Raw genomic sequence first — 20,292 nt, 5'->3', positions numbered from 1 at the left:
TTATTCACAAAAATAAATTAGCAAATAAAATATAACGCACTATTAGATAAAAATCACAGTATATTTTGAATGTTGGACCACCCTGGAGATATTTGTTGATTTTTGTCAACTAGAAAGTTGGAGTTGCCAGCCCATCGTCAACAATTGACAGACCTTCAAACTAGGAAGGAATGAAAAATTTACAATCACTAAGGTGGTTCAGTCTCAACAATGGAACAACTTGAAGGGATTCCCTGTCATCAGAAATACATTTGGGACACCAGTAATACATGTCTTAAGTAAATTAAGATACTAACACAAGCCAGGCGGTGGTGGTGCACGCCTTTAATCCTCCCAGCACTCGGGAGGCAGAGGCAGGCGGATCTCTGGGAGTTCGAGGCCAGCCTGGTCTACAAGAGCTAGTTCCAGGACAGGAACCAAAAAGCTATGGAGAAACCCTGTCTCGAAAAAAAAAAAAAAAAAAAAGATACTAACAGAATGAATATGGACCATTATGCTCCTGGTGTACGAAGTTATAACAGGTATTTAAACTTAAGGTGGTCTTTGACTCACAGGGCATGATTAAAAAGGCACATTCTTTTTTTTTTATTATTATTTTTTTTTATTAAGAAAAGAAGAAAAAAAAACATAAACAAGAAACAAGTTTCCACCTCCTCCCAGCCTCCCATTTCCCTCCCCCTCCTCCCACCCTTCTCCCCCTTCCCCCACTCCTCCCCCCCTCCCTCTCCAGTCCACAGAGCAGTCAGGGTTCCCTGCCCTGTGGTAAGTCCTAGGTCCTCCCCCCTCCGTCCATATCTAGGAAGGTGAACATCCAAACTGGCTAGGCTTCCACAAAGCCAGCACATTAAGTAGGATCAAAACCCCGTGCCATTGTCCTTGGCGTCTCATTAGCCCTCAATGTTCGCCATGTTCAGAGAGTCCGGTTTTATCCCATGCTTTTTCGGTTACAGTCCAGCTGGCCTTGGTGAGCTCCCAGTAGATCAGCTCCACTGTCTCAGTGGGTGGGTGCACGCCTCGTGGTCCCGACTTCTTTGCTCATGTTCTCCCTCCTTCTGCTCCTCATTGGGACCTTGGGAGTTCAGTGCAGTGCTCACGTGTGGGTCTCTGTCTCTATCTCTATCCATCACCAGATGAAGGTTCTATGATGATATGCAAGATATTCGTCAGTATTGCTCTAGGATAGGGTCATTTCAGGTTCCCAATCCTCAGCTGCCCAAGGAACTAACTGGGAACCTCATGTTGGGCACTTGGGAGCCCCTCTAGGGTCACATCTCTTGCTCACCCTAAAGTGGTTCCCTTAACTAAGAATTGTGGTTCCATGCTCCCCTATCCACCTTTTCTTTATCCCAATTCTCCTGATTCCCCAAGTCCCCCCTCCTTCCCTTCTACCTTTTCTCTCCCCATCTCCTACAATAGGAAAAAGGCACATTCTTTCTGAGGAATTTTCTTCTTGTGGAATTGTAGGATTCTCAGGGATGCCATAATTAAATATTGACTTACAATTCAATTTAAATCAGAAGAAATGAGTTCTTTCATGATGTAAATTTTAAAAAATATATATTTTCAAGGTTTTTAATATTAGCATTACAATTTGCATAGCATAATTAGAAGATTTTTTTTTTTGAGCTCATATCCTTTAACCTACACATGCACAGCATGGCACTTGTATGCTCTTTCTGCTCTCTCTCTCTCTCTCTCTCTCTCTCTCTCTCTCTTTCCCTGAATGTGTTTGTGTCTGTGTGTCTTCCTCTCTCTCTTTCTTGTACACATACATTAAATAATGATAATCCCTCTCTCACATAATAATAATAATCATTTGACAAAAGAATACTAAGGGGAGGGCTGGGCGATGGTGGCGCACGCCTTTAATCCCAGCACTCGGGAGGCAGAGGCAGGCGGATCTCGGTGAGTTCGAGACCAGCCTCGTCTACAAGAGCTAGTTCCAGGACAGGCTCCAAAACCACAGAGAAACCCTATCTCGAAAAAAAAAAAAAATACTAAGGGGGTGCTGAGGTGAAGTTGCTGGGACTGTAAAGTGGTGCTACTTTGATGGAAACCAGTTTGACAATAGTTAAAGTGTTAGAGCTAGAAAGGCCATAATATCTAGCAATCCCACTTTCCAGTAAGTATCCAAAACGATCTAAAACAAAATTTTGCAGAAATTTATTCACTCTCATGATCATGTTGGATTTATAAGCTCATTCCAAGAAGCAAATCACTATTATTCAAGGAAATCAATTCCATAGATCATCTGTACAATATGATTGCTACATACAATAGTTATCGGGTATTTAGGTTTTAAGTTTTTAGACCTCGGGTTACTGTTATTATGGCAAATAAGTTCCGAAAAAGTTCTGTAGTATCATTTAAATCCACTCTTGTTTTTTGTTGGGCACTGGAATTGATTCAGCTGTTTAACTGGGGTTGGTAGTTGTAGTTTATACCAGTAATCCTCAAACTAGAAAGGAGTAGCTTTGAAGACCATGGGGTCAATCAGGGCTACATAATGAATTGAAGAGCATCTTGAAAGTATATTGAGACTCTTTTTGAATACAACAAATAAAGTAAACAGCCAGAGCCACAATGAGCATGTTTTTATGGATGCGCTTCTGTGCAGGCATTTTCTGTTTGCTTTTTAGCTGTGTCCCTAGAAGTGTAATTGCTGGTTCACATGATAGTTCTATGACTGCCTATTTGCAAAAGTGCCAGATTGCTTTCAAAACAGACGACCAGTTCATATTTTTGCTGTTAATGTTTTCATGCCTCGTTAATACTTATTATCCATGTTTTTTTTTCATAGCCGACATCATAGTTATGAAGTTGTATCTTATTGAGCTTTCCATTGATGTTCCCCCAAGTCATATTGGTTGTATTTGGACATTTTATAGATAGATCATTTGTTTAGAAGTTAGGAATTTTTTAATTGAGATTGCAGTGATCTTTTGATTTTCTAGAATCATAATCCTTATCAGAGGTTTGATTATTCAAATAATTGTTCCTATTCTATGGCTTGTCTTCTACTTCCTTGATTTAACTTCAAGTATAGGTTTTTAACGGGATATCATCTTGAACTGTCATGATAAAAATGTCACATACAATATTATATATTAGTTATCTTACACAACAAAGGTTTAGTTCTGATAGGTCTTGAGCCTACAAGTCAGTATCACATACCATAATTATCAGGTTCTGGTGAGAATCTCCTTCCTTTCATAGAAAAGAAAAAAATATGGTGTATTTTCTTATGTGAAAACTAACTTCATTATCAGAGATCCATCCTCACAAACTCATCTAAATACATCAATTTTCATAAGTCTTGTCTCTAAATACTCAGCATGTAAGAGCTGGGGATTCAGAATAAATTCTGTTCAGCACATTGCTGGTGATGATCAGCTCTTATATTTTCTCTTAAGTTATATGTACTTTTAATATCATACTTATGAACCATTATGAATTAAAATGTATCCATATCTTTTATCACAGGGGTATTATACTTTTATTACATTAGGGATATTTTTTTTCTCAGAAAACTGTGCATCATTTCTTCTTAGCCACTCTCTTTACAAGCATCCAGCCTACAGGGCACATTTTGATAGTGCCTATAGACTCAAAGCGTTTTGCGTGTAGCCCGATCACTTTAATTATCACACAGCATTGTATTTCTTTTTATTTATCATAGTTTTACCCTGACATATTACACTGTCAGTAATAACTTATGGCATTGTGTTATTTTAAGCATTCAGTCCATTTTGTAGAGACAATAAAGATAATAAAATGTCAATCTATTGCTTTGATGCAAGGAATAGAATCGCCAAACAGAAATTTTATTTAAAGTGTTGTGGGAAAGACAAATCCCTCAAATTCACGGACAATTAAACTATGTTGAGATTACTTTTGGTGCACATGCGAGTAAACCATAATGCTTTGTGTGTTTTGTGACTCTGAGGTGACTCTATAATAATTCCAGAACACTCATACACTGTGTATGCTTCTGGTCCTAGACAGTTACACTCCTTGCACCAGGACACTTTTTCAGAAAAGAATGCTTGTCTAGTAGAAACAATTCAGCTTCCTTTTCTCAGCTTGGTTTTTCTCTGTTATTTAATGCTATTACCTCTTCCTCTTCTTTGGAGAATTCTATACATTATTACGACATGCAAAGTACAGGTACCAAGTATTAAGTTCCAAGCATCCTAAATGCACTCAGTAAAATTCTCAATGGCAGAAAAATATTTTCATGGCACTACAGCTTCAATAGGACCCACTCCAACATTTTAGCTTAGTGAAGAGTCAACAGGATGCTAGTTCAAACATTGTGGGTTATGTAATTGTAATTCTCTTGATTGCAAGAGAGACATGGCTTGATTTTGTTTTGCTTAGTTAGAGCTTTGCTGGGATTTTTAAAATAGTCATCTTGAATACTATTTTGTGTGTCTTCCACAGCAGGTATTATCTAACCAGATGCTAAAGCCTTCCAAATTAATACACAGCATCTTGTTAAGCATGTCTCCTGCTTCACACTGTCAGAGCTATGGAAACCTGGCTTTTCCTGCCAAAAGACTAGCTGGCAAGGATTCAGCCTTAATACGAGTTAGCAGCAATGCTTACTGGGCCTGGCAACTTTTGCTAACGCATCTGAAAGGTTATATTTTTAATAAACTTCCAAATAATTCAAGCATATAATAACGAAAGATGCCATCTGCCCATTGTCATAGGTGAAAGATTGTTTCTTTTCCCTTCCATATAGACGAGTCAGGATCAAAGACATAACAATAATTTTATTCTAAAGCTGAAACCTTGGTTCCTCTGAGAAATTGTCTCTGAGGCTCTTCCTCTCTCCTCGTTTATATGCTTGACATAATCAGAACATACCTAGGTGGATGTAACAAAAATGGAAGGATAAGTGAAGTAGGTCAAATGGACAGTAAACTTGAAATTAGTAACTCCAACATGATTCTAAGGGCCCTGTGTCTGTGTCTTTCTATGTGCATCACGACAGAGTTAGGGAATAGGGAAGTTCTCAAACTTAGAGCCTGAGGCTAAGGACTGCATTTCCTTCATCTAGCTGAATTCTGCTGACTGTGTCAAGAATCCCTGAAACTTGCCAGACTAGTTGATAGGTGGGATACCTTAAGCAACAGTTCTGGGAACAAACACCTGGCTTCACTGAAAATGCCTCAAATGTGCTTTATGCTATTGTTACATTTAATAACTACGTACTAATTGAGGACCTGTATTATCTCTTGAAGAGGAATGTAGACAGGACAAATGGAAAAAGTTTTCCATTAAAAAGCAATTTTGTGTTGTATGTGGGAATATAGACTTCTAACCCCAGCATTAGGGAGACAGAGACAGGAAGATCTCTTTAAGTTCAAAAATACCCTGGTCTACATAGCAAGTTTCAAGCAAGCCAGAGCTGCATAGTGAGATCCTATCTATAAAACAATAAATGTAAATAAAATAAAAGATTTTTTGCAATATCCAAAAAAATGTTTCATAGCTTTATATCTTTGTGGGCATTAATCTTGTTGAACACTATTTGATAGTTTAGTCTATAATATATTTTTTTTAATTGGGATAAACATGCTAAGTAAAAAGTAGAGAGGTATTTCCTTATTCTTTCATATATACTTTTATTTTTAAAAAATTCTTTTCATATAATGTATTTTGATCACGTTTCTCCTCCACCAACTTCTCTCAAAACAACCCTATCTACCTACTGACCCAAATCTGTGTTCTTTCTCCCCTCCCCCTTCTATCTTTAAAAAAAAGAAAACACAAAAACTGAAGTCAAAACAAACAAAAAAAAACCAATAAGACAAAAGCAATGCCCTCTTATCCTCAAAAAATAAAAATTCTATTTTGTGTTGGAAAGCTCCTCCTGGACATTCTGCCTGTCCTGGAGTGTGGTTGATATACCCAGTACCACTCCAGGGAAGGTAACTAATTTTTTCTTTCCTGGTGGGTATCGTTTGTAAATAACTCAAGGTTAGTGGTGGGACTCTGTCCACTTCCCAATCTCAGTACTGTCATTACTTTTTTAAACTATAGGAATGATTTTCCTTGTCCCAGCAGTTAATAGTTATCAGTGTCTCTCTAGTAAGGGAGGTGAGCAGCTCCCTCGTCTGTGGAGGACTGTGGATGAACTGACCTTGGTTTGAGTTCAGGAATTTTATAGCTGCATCAGGACCAGATGTCTGTATTTTGCAGCACTATTTCTCATCCTCAAGCCCTTACCTTTTTTTGTGTCCTGTCTTCTGAAACCTTTCTTGATCTTTGATGGTAAGTGATCTGGGGTTATGGTGCGAGATACAACCCACCTAGGGCTGAACACTAAGTCTCCTAGTCTTTGCATTTTGACATTGCCTACTTCACACTGGCCAAGTCTGGGAGCGTCCTAGGTCTATGAAGAGAAATATTAAATTTTGTTTGTTTGGGCATTTGTTTTGAGACAGGGTTTTTCTGTAGCTTTGAATTCTGTCCTGGAACTAGCTCTTGTAGACCAGGCTGGCTTTGACCTCACAGAGATTTGCCTGCCTCTGTCTCCTGAGTCCTCAGATTAAAGGTATGGGCCACCACTGCCCAGCTAGAAACATAAATATTTGAAAAGCAAATGTGACAACGTAACCAGGTAGCAAAGTAGAATTGCAAGGGCCTGCAATCTCTTTAGGATAAGCTTAACCAGTTGTAGGGTTAAACACAAAATTCTCTCCTCTGAAGTAAGAGTTAAACTCCGTCAGAGTGTGTTTGTTATCTCACCCCATAACAGCGATGCCGCTCCTGGACTAGTGGGGACATCTTGGCTAGTAGGTCTATCTTGTAGCATACAGATAATTGGATAATACCATTGATGCATTTTCTCCCCAGCAACCTGCACTTCAACTTCTGTCAGCGTAAAAAATAACCATTAGGGCAGGAACACCCAAGTCTTCAGAGAGTGCCATGGTTCACAGATGCAGGATAATTCCAAACAAACTCATGAAGGCGAAAAAGGGAGGACCCTCAGAAAGCATACTAAAGTGACAGCAAGGGAGATGATTTGACTTATAAAATAAAAGCCAAAAAAAAAAATCCCCCAAATCAAAAAAAACTATTTTTCTTATAAGTTTGTTTCCAACCAATCTACATTAATTATCTACTCTCTTGATTCGGGATTCAACAGTTACAGAACATTCGCCACCTGGGGCGTCTGCGCATGTGTTTGTATGTAAAAAGTACTGATTGACAAATTACCACTTACAGAGCTGAGTGCAAATAGGATGCAAGACGAATTTCAGTAGGAGGACAGTGAATGACTCATGGGAGAAGCAGGGCTAGATGATTAAACAGCCAGAGGCTGCCTGACAGCAACAGGGTTTGATTTCAACAAATATCCATATTTTACAAGAGTCTAGCTGCCTTGATTGGAAGGTTTTGAAAACAGAAGTTTAGCAAGTACTCATGAACATAGTTGCCATTAAAAAAAAAAAATGAAAGGCCTTAGCAGCTTGCTATGTTAGGCATAGACGTCTGTGACAGCCCCCAGAGTACTGTGGTGTGTTGAATAATCCATTCGGCAGTTTTAGGAAGAAGGGGAAAACTTCTGTAGGTAGCATATGTAGAAATAATCAAAAGGCACAAAATAGAATTTGCAGAGAATTGCAGTATCTTTCCTTTTAATTTGGGAAGCCTTGTTTGTAGAGCTCAGTAAAACTCCCTAGTCTGATTGTACCTGTCAAATTGCATTATTTATGCAAGTGACTTTTCCTTCGAGCTATCTTGCCTGAAGCAGACCATGAGACATAGCTGTTTTACACTGTAATTTTGGATGACAGTTTCCCTGGGCTTATCTGGGTCTAGGAGGCAATTATAGAAACAGAGGTCATTAGTAGCACATTTTATTATATAACAGCAATGCAAATATCCATATATGTATACATTACATATAATGGTTTAATATCAAGGCATTAATTTCTATGAGGGAAAATCTTTGCCATAAAACATTTATATCTAAATATTTGAAGACTTTTAAATTTTTAACAGTTTTAAGGACATAGTTATTCTGCTGCATTGCTATCATTTTTTAATACAATGATTCTATTATCAATTTGTTTTAGAAAATACATCCTCTGGTTTGTACAGAGATATACTTACTTTTATGCCTGCAAATTTATGCACTATAATACCCAAAGTAACGCAGATTATAAATGAGAACCTTCTACTTAATATTCTAGACAGAACTAAACATTCGAAGAGCCAATTTTTCAAGAAGAAACACCAAAATATAGTAAATGGGATGGCATCGTCTGAAGGAGATCATTTTTAAATACTTTTAAATGATTGGTGTGTTTCTTCTCACATTTCTGGTAGACACACTCTCACAGGAATATGTCTTCTTCCTCTGGCTCTTACAATATCTCTCTCCTTCCTTTTGTAATGATCCTTGAGCACTAAGTGCTGGGTTTTTATTGTAGATAAAACCATTGGGACTGTGCTCCACGACTACACATAAAATATACTCACTAATGTGCACATGCTGACACACACACAAACATACTCATACATGTAACAACAATCAATGAGAAAAAAAGTGGACTTGAATTCGAATAGAAGAACAAAGATGGGTATGTGGGAGGGTTTGGAGAGAAGGAAGGGGAAATGATGTTATTATTGTATAAACGCAAAAAATAAAAAAATGACTACAGTTAACACGGTTGATATCTAATCCACTTCTAAGTGGTCATATAAGCATGATTCTGTGGGATATGTTGTTTCCTGAGCACTAGTTTTTGATTGGCACCAATGTTTGGTGAATAAAACACAAGCATGCTTATTTGTGGTTGGGGTGGGTGTTGACAGTGTTTAGTGAACCTGATTTTCAACTCACCCTTTATTTTTCCTCTTCCTTCGCAGTCTGATTGACACTCATGAGTCTTTAACTGGCATTTATTCCGATGTATAGCTGACAAAATGAGACCATGTGGCCTTGCTAATTAAGTGACTCACACGAAGAGAGAATGAAGGTCTAATTGAAAAGTAGAGTGCTAAAATTGTCATCAAGATGAGTGAGGAAATTTCCAGAAATTTCTCTGGAGACTGTTTGGTGCCATGGACTGCAAACAGAAAGGTTAAATTCCCTTCTTGGCATATAGTTTTCTGATTTTCTATTTAAGCAAGAACTTACCTATTCAATAAGAGCTTTGAAAAATGTAGTAAAGGAGAACATATGTGTGTGTGTGCTTGTGTGAGTGTAAATTCTCATCTTCCATAATTAAACCTCAACTAAACAGGGCATATGAAATTGAGTCAGGAAGGTAGCAGCATCAGGTAGTCGTCTACATTTAGTATTAGGAATCAAAATAAGATTCAAGGTGAAGAAGGATGCTTATAAGAAATCCCACACTAGTTCAGAATGGAGAATAATGGAGGGTTATTTATTGAGGGGTAGACTCACAAATCACAATCCTCTGCTGGAACTGAGAACTGCATCTGAATCCCACAACCAGAAAAGTGACAGACTGCGTGCTGTACATCTGTATAAATGGTGTAAGAGGCCACGCCCAAGAGGGCAGGTAACTTAAAGGCTACTGGCAGTAGGAATTCCTATAGTACAAGGTGAACATAATGTAGAGTTGCTGCATTTCTTGCAGGAAACCTAACAGCTGCTGATGGTGACAGAGTGGAAAGAGGGCTGAGTTGAAGAGTAGAAAGGAATATAGGCTTCTTCATCTATGTATCCTCCCTTCTTCTACCCAGGTTACTTAGCGACTGTAAATGGCACAAGAACTGAATGAATGTCTACTTTCCTAGGTCTGAAGGGACCAAAACAAAAACTGATTCAATCTACTAAACTGATTATGGAACTGAGCAAGAAAGGGAATGCCAGTAATTTCAAAACTGAAGAAGCTGAGGAAGGAAGATATATGCTAGAGGCCAGTCTCTCCTACGTTTCAAAACCCCATCTCAATATTGATAAAGACATATAAAACAAACAGAACAGACAACAGAAGAAAACCTAAGTGAATGGAACTCATGGAGTAACAGTTATCTTTTGAGATATGATTGTCTAACCCACTCTATGAATTCCTCAGCATCACCTTAGTTCAGATGCAAATGTATTAGATGGTAGCACAATATGGCCCCAGAGCAGGAGAGCTTTTCTCTGGTATTTAACAGACTTGGGAAGATTGATGCTATTGCTGATACTTGCAGTTACTTCCACACCACACCCATAGTTACTTACTCCAATTAATTTTGTACAAGTCTTCTCATTTGTGTTTTCAGAAAAACAAGGCTTTCATAATGAAAAATATTATAATATTAAATTTTAAGAGTTTTTTCTAGTTTAAAAATGAAGTTACCATAAAACAATAGCTTAAGAGAAATATAGAGGCTTGGACAGAGTGATGGCAAATTAGAGAAATTAATTGACTTGGAGCCTTTTATATTTTGTATGTTTTCAGAGACATGTATCTTCAAACTGGGAATACACAGAAATGACATGACTTGTAGTGGCATATAGGAAATGTCACCCTCAATTTTTTAAAGTCAGTAATGGGAAAGAAGTTACTTTTTTTGTTTTTAAAAGAACTGATACTATATCATGAGTCAATTTTGTGTGCAAAGCATATGAATGTGGCTAAAAATTTTAAATCCGATAAAAAATATTACAGAGGTGAATGGCTGAATATAAACACATCACCTAGCTACTTTGCCTTAACTGATGCTTTGTAGCACCTAAAACAGGGCACAGCGAACTGAATGTTCAAAGGGATGTGTATCATGCTCATGAGTGATGCCTAGACAGAGAGGGTACCACTCTCTTCAGTCTGCAGCTGTTTCATGACACTGATTTTTGTAGATTCTGGCTAATCTTTAAAATTCGAATAGAAACATAGTCTGAACAAAAATAATTCTGTTTGTTGGAAAAGTAAAAATTGCTAAATTTTGGTTGGAGAACAAAATGCATAGTTTGAAGAATGTTATTTTTTCGTTTTTCAAGACAGGGTTTCTGTGTAGCTTTGGAGTCTGTGCTGGAACTAGCGCTTGTAGACCAGGCTGGCCTCAAGCTCACAGAGATCCGCTTGCCTCTACCTCCCGAGTGCTGGGATTAAAAGTGTGCCCCGCCACCACTTGGCAAGGGACCTATTTCTTGTATCCAGTCTCCTAGAGAAAGTTCAGCTTCTCCTACATATTGCTTTGATTAGACTTTAAAATACATGAACAATGTTTTAGCATTTATTTTTCATTGCCTTCACCACTTTCTAATAATAATCCGTCACATGTTATAATTTTGAACTCTTCTTTTGCTAAGTGAAGATTTGACCTATGAATGTGCTCCTGGTATGAGATTCCAACATGTGAAGTTACTATATTAGTTTATTAATTTCCTGTAGCTATAACTGTGCACTGTTGAAAGTTCTTGGTCACAAAATTTGACTCACATTCATTAACATTTTCACTGCTATTTATAGATAGGGATCTAGAAATGTCAAACTCTAAAACATATATTATCTCTCAAAAACATTTGGCTATGGATTTGTTCCTAGAATCACATATAAATATTTTTAAATAATATAGTTTTAGACACGCTAGAACAGAGAAACAATGCATTGGCTATATGCATGCTTCTTGAGTAGGATCAATGTGGAGTTACTAAATCTGAGTGAAGAAATTATCCAGGGAAGTAGGCTCAAAGCGTTAAATATGAGAACATATTTTTTTTTTATCATGGTTTCTCCTTTCTTCACTCTTTAAGCACACAGGTTCTCATTTATGTTCATGTTCCTCAGGTTTAGCACAAGCACGATACTTTATTTTCATGATAAATAGCTTCTACACTAGTGCCGGCATTTCACTAAATTTTAGGCGTGCTCTGGACTTACTTGTAGAAGATATCAGGACCAGGGAAGATTCACTGCATACTCTCTTGAATTTTTAAATTTTCCAGACGATCACTACATCACTTAAACATGCGGAATAAGATATAGCTGGTAATAATACCACTTCTATATAGGATAAATGTCAGTTAACAAGTAAAGGACAACAGCAAACATGAGAAAGTGTTCTTGTTTCTGTTTTATTAAGGAAATTATAATGTTCTAATCAGAAAATGAAGATTAGCTAACTAATGTATTAAATATTACCTCATTCAAAAGTCAAATTTATAAGAAAAGCTATCCAATGTTTCATTCTTATGATAAGAAATTTATTTTTTGTTTACTTTTTGCTCAATTATCTAGAAATTATACTAAGCTCGAAGGCTATGAAAACAACCTTGTCTTAAATGGTCAAATTATGTTACTATAGTGAAATACTACAGAACATTAACAAGACAAGGTGATGCTAAAATATGAGTATGTAATTGGAAGATAGTGTTTGAAGTACACTTTTGAAAATGGATAGTAAAAGATTTAGGAAAGCGAAATATTCAATAGTAAGTAGGTATAACCTGTAACTCTTTTGAGGTGAGGGCTTCAGTATCATTTGTACTTTTGCAGTATCCAGTGGAATTAATAAATATTATTATTGGGGTAACCCTTTGGCAGTGAGTCCTGAGTCCTTGAGAAAGATGGAAATCATGCAAAAATAAATTTAGTCAAAATATTCTAGCAATAATTTAGACTAGCCTTAAGTTCAATGCAATGTGATACTTTAAAATATATTTTATAAACAAATAGAAGCAACATATTACACAGTCATAAATGTTGTGGGTTAGTATTTTGGAACCATAAATCAAGATATTTAAAAAAGAGCAGGATGCCTTGACCAGTCAACTATATGAACTTTCTTATGTTTTTAGAATTCAAATTTCATGGTGTATATTATGCGGTTCCTGCTTGAGATTTTTTTTTTTTTTTTTACAAATACATCTTCAAATATTTTTTATTTCCCTTCTAGGAATTTGCTGCACTGACTAAAGAACTGAATGCTTGCCGGGAACAACTTCTAGAAAAGGAAGAAGAGATCTCAGAGCTGAAAGCTGAAAGAAACAACACAAGAGTAAGGATTAGCTGTTCATTTGCTATCTGTAAATAGTCTACGGTCACATCGCAGCACACACAGCTGAGAACTTTCCAAACCTTTCAGGGTACTTTGAGCAGATTTCAATGCACTGTCAGTTCCTTTGCAAAGAAGGAGACATGGTATGATACCCAAAATAAAAAGAAAAGAAACCAAAATTATAGCCTCTGCTAAATCACTATGTTGCCCTGAAAAAAATGTCCCCATTTCTTCTGGCCTTTACTTCATTGTTTTTTTTTTTTTTTGTTTGTTTGTTTGTTTGTTTGTTTTTTTGTTTTTTTAAAGAGCAAAGGTATGAGCTGCTTATATTGTAGTGCTCTGCAATTGATCCACATTTTACTCTAGCAAAGAACTTGTTTAAAAATACAGGTAAAGGCCGGGCGGTGGTGGCGCACGCCTTTAATCCCAGCACTCAGGAGGCAGAAGCAGGCGGATTTCTGTGAGTTCGAGACCAGCCTGGTCTACAAGAGCTAGTTCCAGGACAGGAACCAAAAGCTACAGAGAAACCCTGTCTCGAAAAATCAAAAAAAAAAATACAGGTAAAGATTATTAGAAAGCTATTGGATCAACCTCTACCAATTAGAAGAGGCTCACCACATTTATTTCATTAGATGTCTTAGAGGTTGATAGTTCTAATAGACATTGTATTGTATGTCTATTACGCAGACTTTCTACTTTATGCGTCTTGGAATTCCTGTACATTGTCAGTCAGATGATGTGCCATGTAAGAATAAGTTTCAGAATTAGATCAAAGGTATTTTTTTTTGTAGATCAGAATAAAATTTTACTAATTTTCACAGAATGTATCGCAAATTTTATTTCTCTTAAATTATTGTAGTCTCATAGCTAGATGGACGTAGAAACCATTTCTATATGGTCATACATGTCATTTTATTATTAAGAAGGTGAAATTATATTAAGTGCCATAGTTCTCCTGGGTTAACCTTCTGCAGACAAAGTGTGATTAGAAGTTAACTTATTTTTTGCTTAGCCTTACAGTGTTATTCAAATGCAGCTCCACTTCAGTGAGAGGTGAACTTGCGTGCATGAAGGTTAAACCATCTAATCTTTTCTGCCTTTATTCATCAAGTTCTAATTGCACGGTGAAAACAATTCACACATGTGCACCATGCATGTGAATTGGTTTTCATCAGGGCTTTGATGACCCAGTCACACAGGTTACCTCTTTTAGGCGTTGCAAGGGCAGTTTAGATCATGGGCTGAAAATTATGGCTGCTCTTTTCGTGTATTTTGGTCATTCTTAATTTTAAAAATAGTACTGCTTTGCCAAGCAGATTTCAGCATTTCTGCCATATTATTTGCTCTGCCCTCTCCTGCTATTTTGAATTTTAATAGATAAATCGGCTTTCTCTGATATAACAGTGCACTCAAACGTGGAAGTGGGAGAAGGAAAGTGAGTATTACAGGGAAATGCACACCTTTGGTTTGATTTTCAAGAATCCTCACAGTAAAAATGCATGAGATTACTTTGTTACCTACATTTGTACATTTATGTCTGTCCATTCTACATTCCTTTATTACATTTTACTACCGATATCTCGGTGGGGACCTCCAATTGCCGCCCACCGCGCCCCCGTGTCTGTGCTCGGTGCGCTATTATCCAGTTTGAGAGCTTCAGACAAGGGGACTGGAGGTTAAAATACACAGACAAACACAGACAGAGAGACAGCGACATGGGTCATCCTTGAATTCTCCAAGAATGCCCCTTTATTGTGTTCAGGGGCAGATTATGTAGAGATAGCCACGCCCCAGCCAAACCCTCCAGAAACCACTGTCCTGCCATCAGGAATTCCTGAAGGTCCCCTGCTCAGAGCAGCTGTAGGCACTCAGATCAGGGGAAAACAAGTTGTTAACAAGAAATTCGGAATCTGGGGTCTCGCTGCTCCCAACATTTTACAACCATGTGCAGAATATCCTGTGCTTATCCCCACTGTAAAGATAAAGCAAGTCAAATGCATCAAAGGTCAATGAGTAAAATACCAGAGGATTAGAAAGGTATTACAATGTATGCTATGCCTGTGCCATTGGCTCAGATCCACGGGGCCACTTGGAGAGCTACCCACATTATACCCACACAGGATTTCAAAAGATTTATGGTGGCTTAGATGAAACATTGCCCCAAAGTCAACACCCCACTGTGTGGCATATGTCATTTGTTTTAATTGTGACTGATTTGAATTGGGATTTATTTCAATAGCCATATGACTTTCAACATATTAAACCCTCTGAATGCACAGGCATATTTGGCTATTTACTTGAAAAGGACCCAAGGGTATGGGGAGCTATCCTGAAATACTTAATAAGAATAGAAAGAGAAGCAAACAAAGCTTTCTGTATGACAATAAGAAAAAAAGAAGTTGTTGATTAGAAGCCAGATTAATAGCTACTAATACTTAGAAAGTGTGAACAAAAAAAATCTATATTTCTTAAAAAGGTAATATGCGAAGTTTTTGTTGTACATTACATCAAGGAAAATAGGATTCTGAATCCTATGGAATATAAAATCCTGATAATATAATGACTTCTTAGATTACATGAACACTTCAGACATTCTTGATACCATCTAAAACCAAAATAAAAGCTACAGGTGTAAGATCCAAACATATTGTCTTCCTTCTCCCAAAATGCTGTATCAAATATTCATTGATATAGTTACATATGACTTATTTTATATAGTATATTACTATATGCTGTTATGCTTTATATATGTGTGTGTGTGTATGTGTGTGTTTTATATTATTTCTTTTTTACTATTTGCTGTCTTACTATGAACACCTACACATTGCCACTGGAAAGAGAGCAGAAAGACAGCACCAAGATCCTTCTCAAATTAAAGAGTACCTGACTGTGTACAGTTGTGAGTTGTGAGTTTAATTGGAAAAGGTTCTTCTAATTTCTAGGGTTCTGATAATTTCTAGGGTTCTGATAAACCTTTCCATATTAATAAATTAGCAATTCTACTTACGAATTGAAATAAATAATACAAAAAGTCAATGCATAAAGTGAACTAAAGTGATTCGATGATGAAGTTGATCTATCATCAAAATCAACAAATCAGAAAGTAATCTGCCTCATTCAGAGAACAAGACATCTTGGGTCCCCCTGCTTTTTAATTGCCTTGATTTTTAACATGCTGATGGTCTTAGAAGATGGCATGTGAACCCAGCAAATAGTGCAGAAGTGTCCTATATAACCCAGATAGTATATATAGCAGTCTCAGCTACTAAAAATGCTAGCCTATGTGTGCCTAGATGCTAGCTAAATGTAATAATGTAATAAAAGAGGAAATAGTCAAACATCTAATTCCAAGTTTCCTAATGATTTCAATTGACTTCTTTACACATATATTCTCAGAATTCTGAGATTACAAGTTGGAAAAATTACACTTAAAAAATAACTTGGAAGCCTTCTCTTCTTAAAGTTTGATATATATCACCACACATTCTGGTTAAAAATTTGTAGCCAAGAAGAGTTTTTATATTAGGATATGATAAGCAGAGATTTCATTGATAAGACATACACTCTCAGTGAAATTTTTTATAGATTTACTAAAATGAATGGGACTGCCTTCATCAGAGAGGCAGGTAGAATCACAGAGATATATGGCTAGCCCACCTGAAAATATTCAAATGCCCCTTTGCCAGTTTCTACTGCCGTTTTGGATTATCATGGGAGCTTTTCCATGCAAGACACCTGTTGCAGGTATGTATTTATAATGTGCTGAAATTTAGTAAGCTCTCTTATATCGAAGTATTGTCTTTTAAATAACAATGGGACTCTCTGGCCTCAACTCTAAAATTTGGAAAGTTAATCTCTCCTATTTTTTTTTAAATTTGTTAAGTTTAGTTTAAAGCATCAAGTTTGCCTCATTGTGCTTGTATTCTTCATGCTTTTCAACATATCTCATCACAATAATGACTCAAGTCAACATGGTCTTGCTTTCCCAGACCATCACTCAGACAAATCATAGGTGATTCTTTATGTAGCTATCTTTCCTCCACACACCATGGAAGATGTTTTACTTTTTAATGTCTTTAATCAGCTGCTTTAGAAAAAAAAATCTATTCAGTACACATCTCTCAAATACCTATTTCTTTTAAATCTATAAATTGCAACTTTAATAAACTGCTTTCTCTTCATTCAACAAATATGATCTTGACCTGGAGATAATGTTGTGATCAACATTCAGAAGTGAGTGGAGAAGAGAAAATCTTCCTTTCCTTATAGACCCTATACTAATAGTTGTGAGGTAATGAATGACTAGCGTCAACCTGGAGGGAAATGGCAGATGGGGACTGATTCCACCTGGGAAAAGAAAGCAGCAGCGTAAGGACTTGGAGAAGCCTGTAGAGAAGAGACATGACTGAAAATACATAAGAGATTGTGGAGTCCTAAGGGCAAGCAGGTAACTAAAGGGGAGTATTTTTGGTTAAAGGAGTAAAGAACTTTGCACAATAACCCAATGTAGCTAAACAAATACCTGCTATTTTACAAAGCTAAGCAAAACTCCACACACAAATGCTGCAACAAAGTCAGTGCACGGATAAGTAAGTAAGCAAAAGAGAGGAGCTCAGATAACGTAGATTTCACTTCGGAAATATAAGGAGTCTGACTTTCTTTTGGTCAAATGAGAAAAGATTAAGGACTTGAGCAAAGGCATGAGTGACCGAGATTATATTTTAAATTGTAGAAGTTTGATGAATGAAAGGATACAAATGTAAGTTGCACTAAGTCAGGAGGAAACACTGAATCCTGAGCCCCCATGGCGTTAGTGGATATATTGGCAGGTGTCTGAATTCTGGATGTTGACACACACAAGAAGAATGATCATGGAAAGGGGGGTGTAAGATGTCCGGTGTTGTGTACAGAGTGTGGGCATGACATAACAAATCCGCATAGTACAAGGTCTCGAGTGAATGTGGTTTTGAGATTGAACATATAAATAGGCAAACTAGAAATATAGCAACCTTGGCCTGAAGAATAGAACCCCAGCTATGAAAGAGTTGCACTTACTGATAATGGCAGAGTCTATAGTGAAATCATCAGGCCTGAATTAGTAAAATTAGGTAAAATTAGAAATCTAGATGGTTAGAATATATAAAATTAATAAATTTAGAGGGTAAGATATTGGAAATATCACCTAAATGAATAATAAACATCATGAATTATGAATCGGGTATCATTTGGAGGAAACTGACATAACCAGAAAGCTAACATATTTAACAGGGAAGTGAATAGACCATTGCTTATGACAGTTAGAAGAACATTCAAACTGTAAGTAGAATCAAATAACTTGAGTGTTCATGTGGTCTTGGTTGTAGCAAACAGAATTCATTGCAGTTATCTTAAACAGACAGTTACCTTTTACAAGTAATAAAAATTCTTAGTTCTTTGGAAAAATTGCTAAGAAAAATAATGTGTATAGCCTGACTTTTCAAAACTAAAGTTCAGAAACTCACTACAAAAGCTGATGAAACTGATTTTTCTTTCTCCAGGTCATTAGAGACTTGGGATTTCTTTGCTGTACTCCTGGATCAAAAAAAAAATGCTATTACCCTTTCTGATGGCTTCTATCTTACAAGGATGTAAAAATCTATCTTACAAGTAAAAATCTGCATAGATAAAAAGAAAAAAGAATGGAAAATTGAAACTGTAATTTTTGATTGTTTATTTGTTTGGTGTGTGTGTGCATATGTGTATGTGTATGTATGTGTGTGTGTGTGTGTGTGCACTCTATGTTGGGAAAGTGAAACTGCAGTGTGAAGAACTTTCTTAAAGAATACAGAGTGATGAAATTTAAGATGGCTATAGAAACAGCTGTCTTTAGTGGTAGAATAATCAAGTTAACATAATACCATATGGTTCTCGTCCTACACTAGCACCAGGCAATGTAAGATTCACAAATATCAATTGAATCTGTATAACCCCATTTACATTAGGGAAACATTTCATCATAAAATTCAGTTTCTCACAACCATCATATAGCTGAAACACTTGTGCATCTTCTTATAAGCCTATTGATGAGCTGAGCCTTTAAGAATTAACAAAGGACCCAGCGTCTGTGTTTAACATTCACACAGATCAATACACACACAGGGAAAATGACTTCACTTGAGAGATGAGTTGTGTATTTCCACTTGTTTGTGTTGGTGGCTGAGTTGCTCACCAAGTACAGACTCAAAAGACTGCTACATAAATACACAAAAGGATCTCATTTCTATGCAGTTTATATTGCAACAAGCAAATAGAACCAGCATTAGGACATATTCTGAAAACAATTCTTAAAGGATTCATAAAATATTACATTAAAAGGATTATGCAATTGTACTTATTTATTTAAGGAACAAATGCTATCTCATAGCTATCTTCTTGGCCCATACACAGTTTTTCAAGTCTTGATTTCATGACTAAGACTCATTAGAACAGACATTCTCAACCTGTGGGTCATGACGTCATTTGGAGTTCAAATGACCCTTTCACAAAAAATCACTTAAGACCACCAGAAAACACAAATATTAACCTTATGATTTATAACAGTAGTAACATTAGAGTTATGAAGTAGCAATGAAAATAATGTTATGGTTGGCGATTACTACAACATGAGGAACTGAATTAAAGGGCCACAGTGTTAGGATGAGAACCACCGTGTTGGAAAATGTGCGACATCACTTATTACTCCATGATTTGTTACATGACTAGAGGCTGTTTGACTTTCATGTGTTTTAAAAACCTTGAGTTAACCAAGTGGTGCTCCTTTCCTCTTCCCTGTTGCATTCCCTTGGGTTATCACGGGTTCTGTGAAAACTTAACATTTTAAGCTAGAGCTCATGAAAACAGGCTGATTGGTTGTCCTCACAGGATAACCGTGTTTTCTGTCCCCCCCACAGCTATTACTGGAGCACTTGGAATGCCTTGTGTCACGCCATGAAAGGTCACTAAGGATGACGGTGGTGAAACGACAGGCCCAGTCTCCCTCCGGAGTGTCCAGTGAGGTGGAGGTTCTCAAGGCTCTGAAATCTTTGTTTGAGCACCACAAGGCCTTGGATGAAAAGGTACAGTACTGTTATTATTTTCACCTCAAACTATTCTTCTGTTACTAGACAGAAGTTCCTTATTTTCACACAAATGAATAAGTAGCTTAGGTCAAAAGAACACTTTTGAGCTATGAAAAAACTTTAAAATTTAGTGATGGTGGGTGGACGGTCCACAAACACTCACTAAATATTAAACGTGTGGATGGACCATGTTCTTTTATTTATATCACTGAAT

At 36.8% G+C, this 20,292-nt stretch overlaps 1 protein-coding gene across 25 annotated transcripts in view; it reads left to right on the top strand.

Annotated features, from left to right (window-relative positions):
- Ppfia2 (PTPRF interacting protein alpha 2) overlaps window positions 1-20,292 on the top strand; it is a 346,500-nt gene that overhangs the window by 190,330 nt on the left and 135,878 nt on the right. For all 25 annotated transcript variants that reach the window (XM_041668226.1, XM_041668294.1, XM_041668357.1 and 22 more), the window contains 2 exons: window positions 12,880-12,981; window positions 19,911-20,075. In XM_041668226.1, the coding sequence (XP_041524160.1) occupies window positions 12,880-12,981; window positions 19,911-20,075 (267 nt within the window). The remainder of the gene's footprint in view (window positions 1-12,879; window positions 12,982-19,910; window positions 20,076-20,292) is intronic.

Source organism: Microtus oregoni, unplaced genomic scaffold, assembly GCF_018167655.1.
Source record: "Microtus oregoni isolate MIOR12 unplaced genomic scaffold, Mior012 000001F_ref0000356, whole genome shotgun sequence".
Classification (NCBI taxonomy): Eukaryota; Metazoa; Chordata; class Mammalia; order Rodentia; family Cricetidae; genus Microtus; species Microtus oregoni.
The sequence above is the reverse complement of the archived record's forward strand: the minus strand, read 5'-3'. Positions and strand labels throughout refer to the sequence as shown.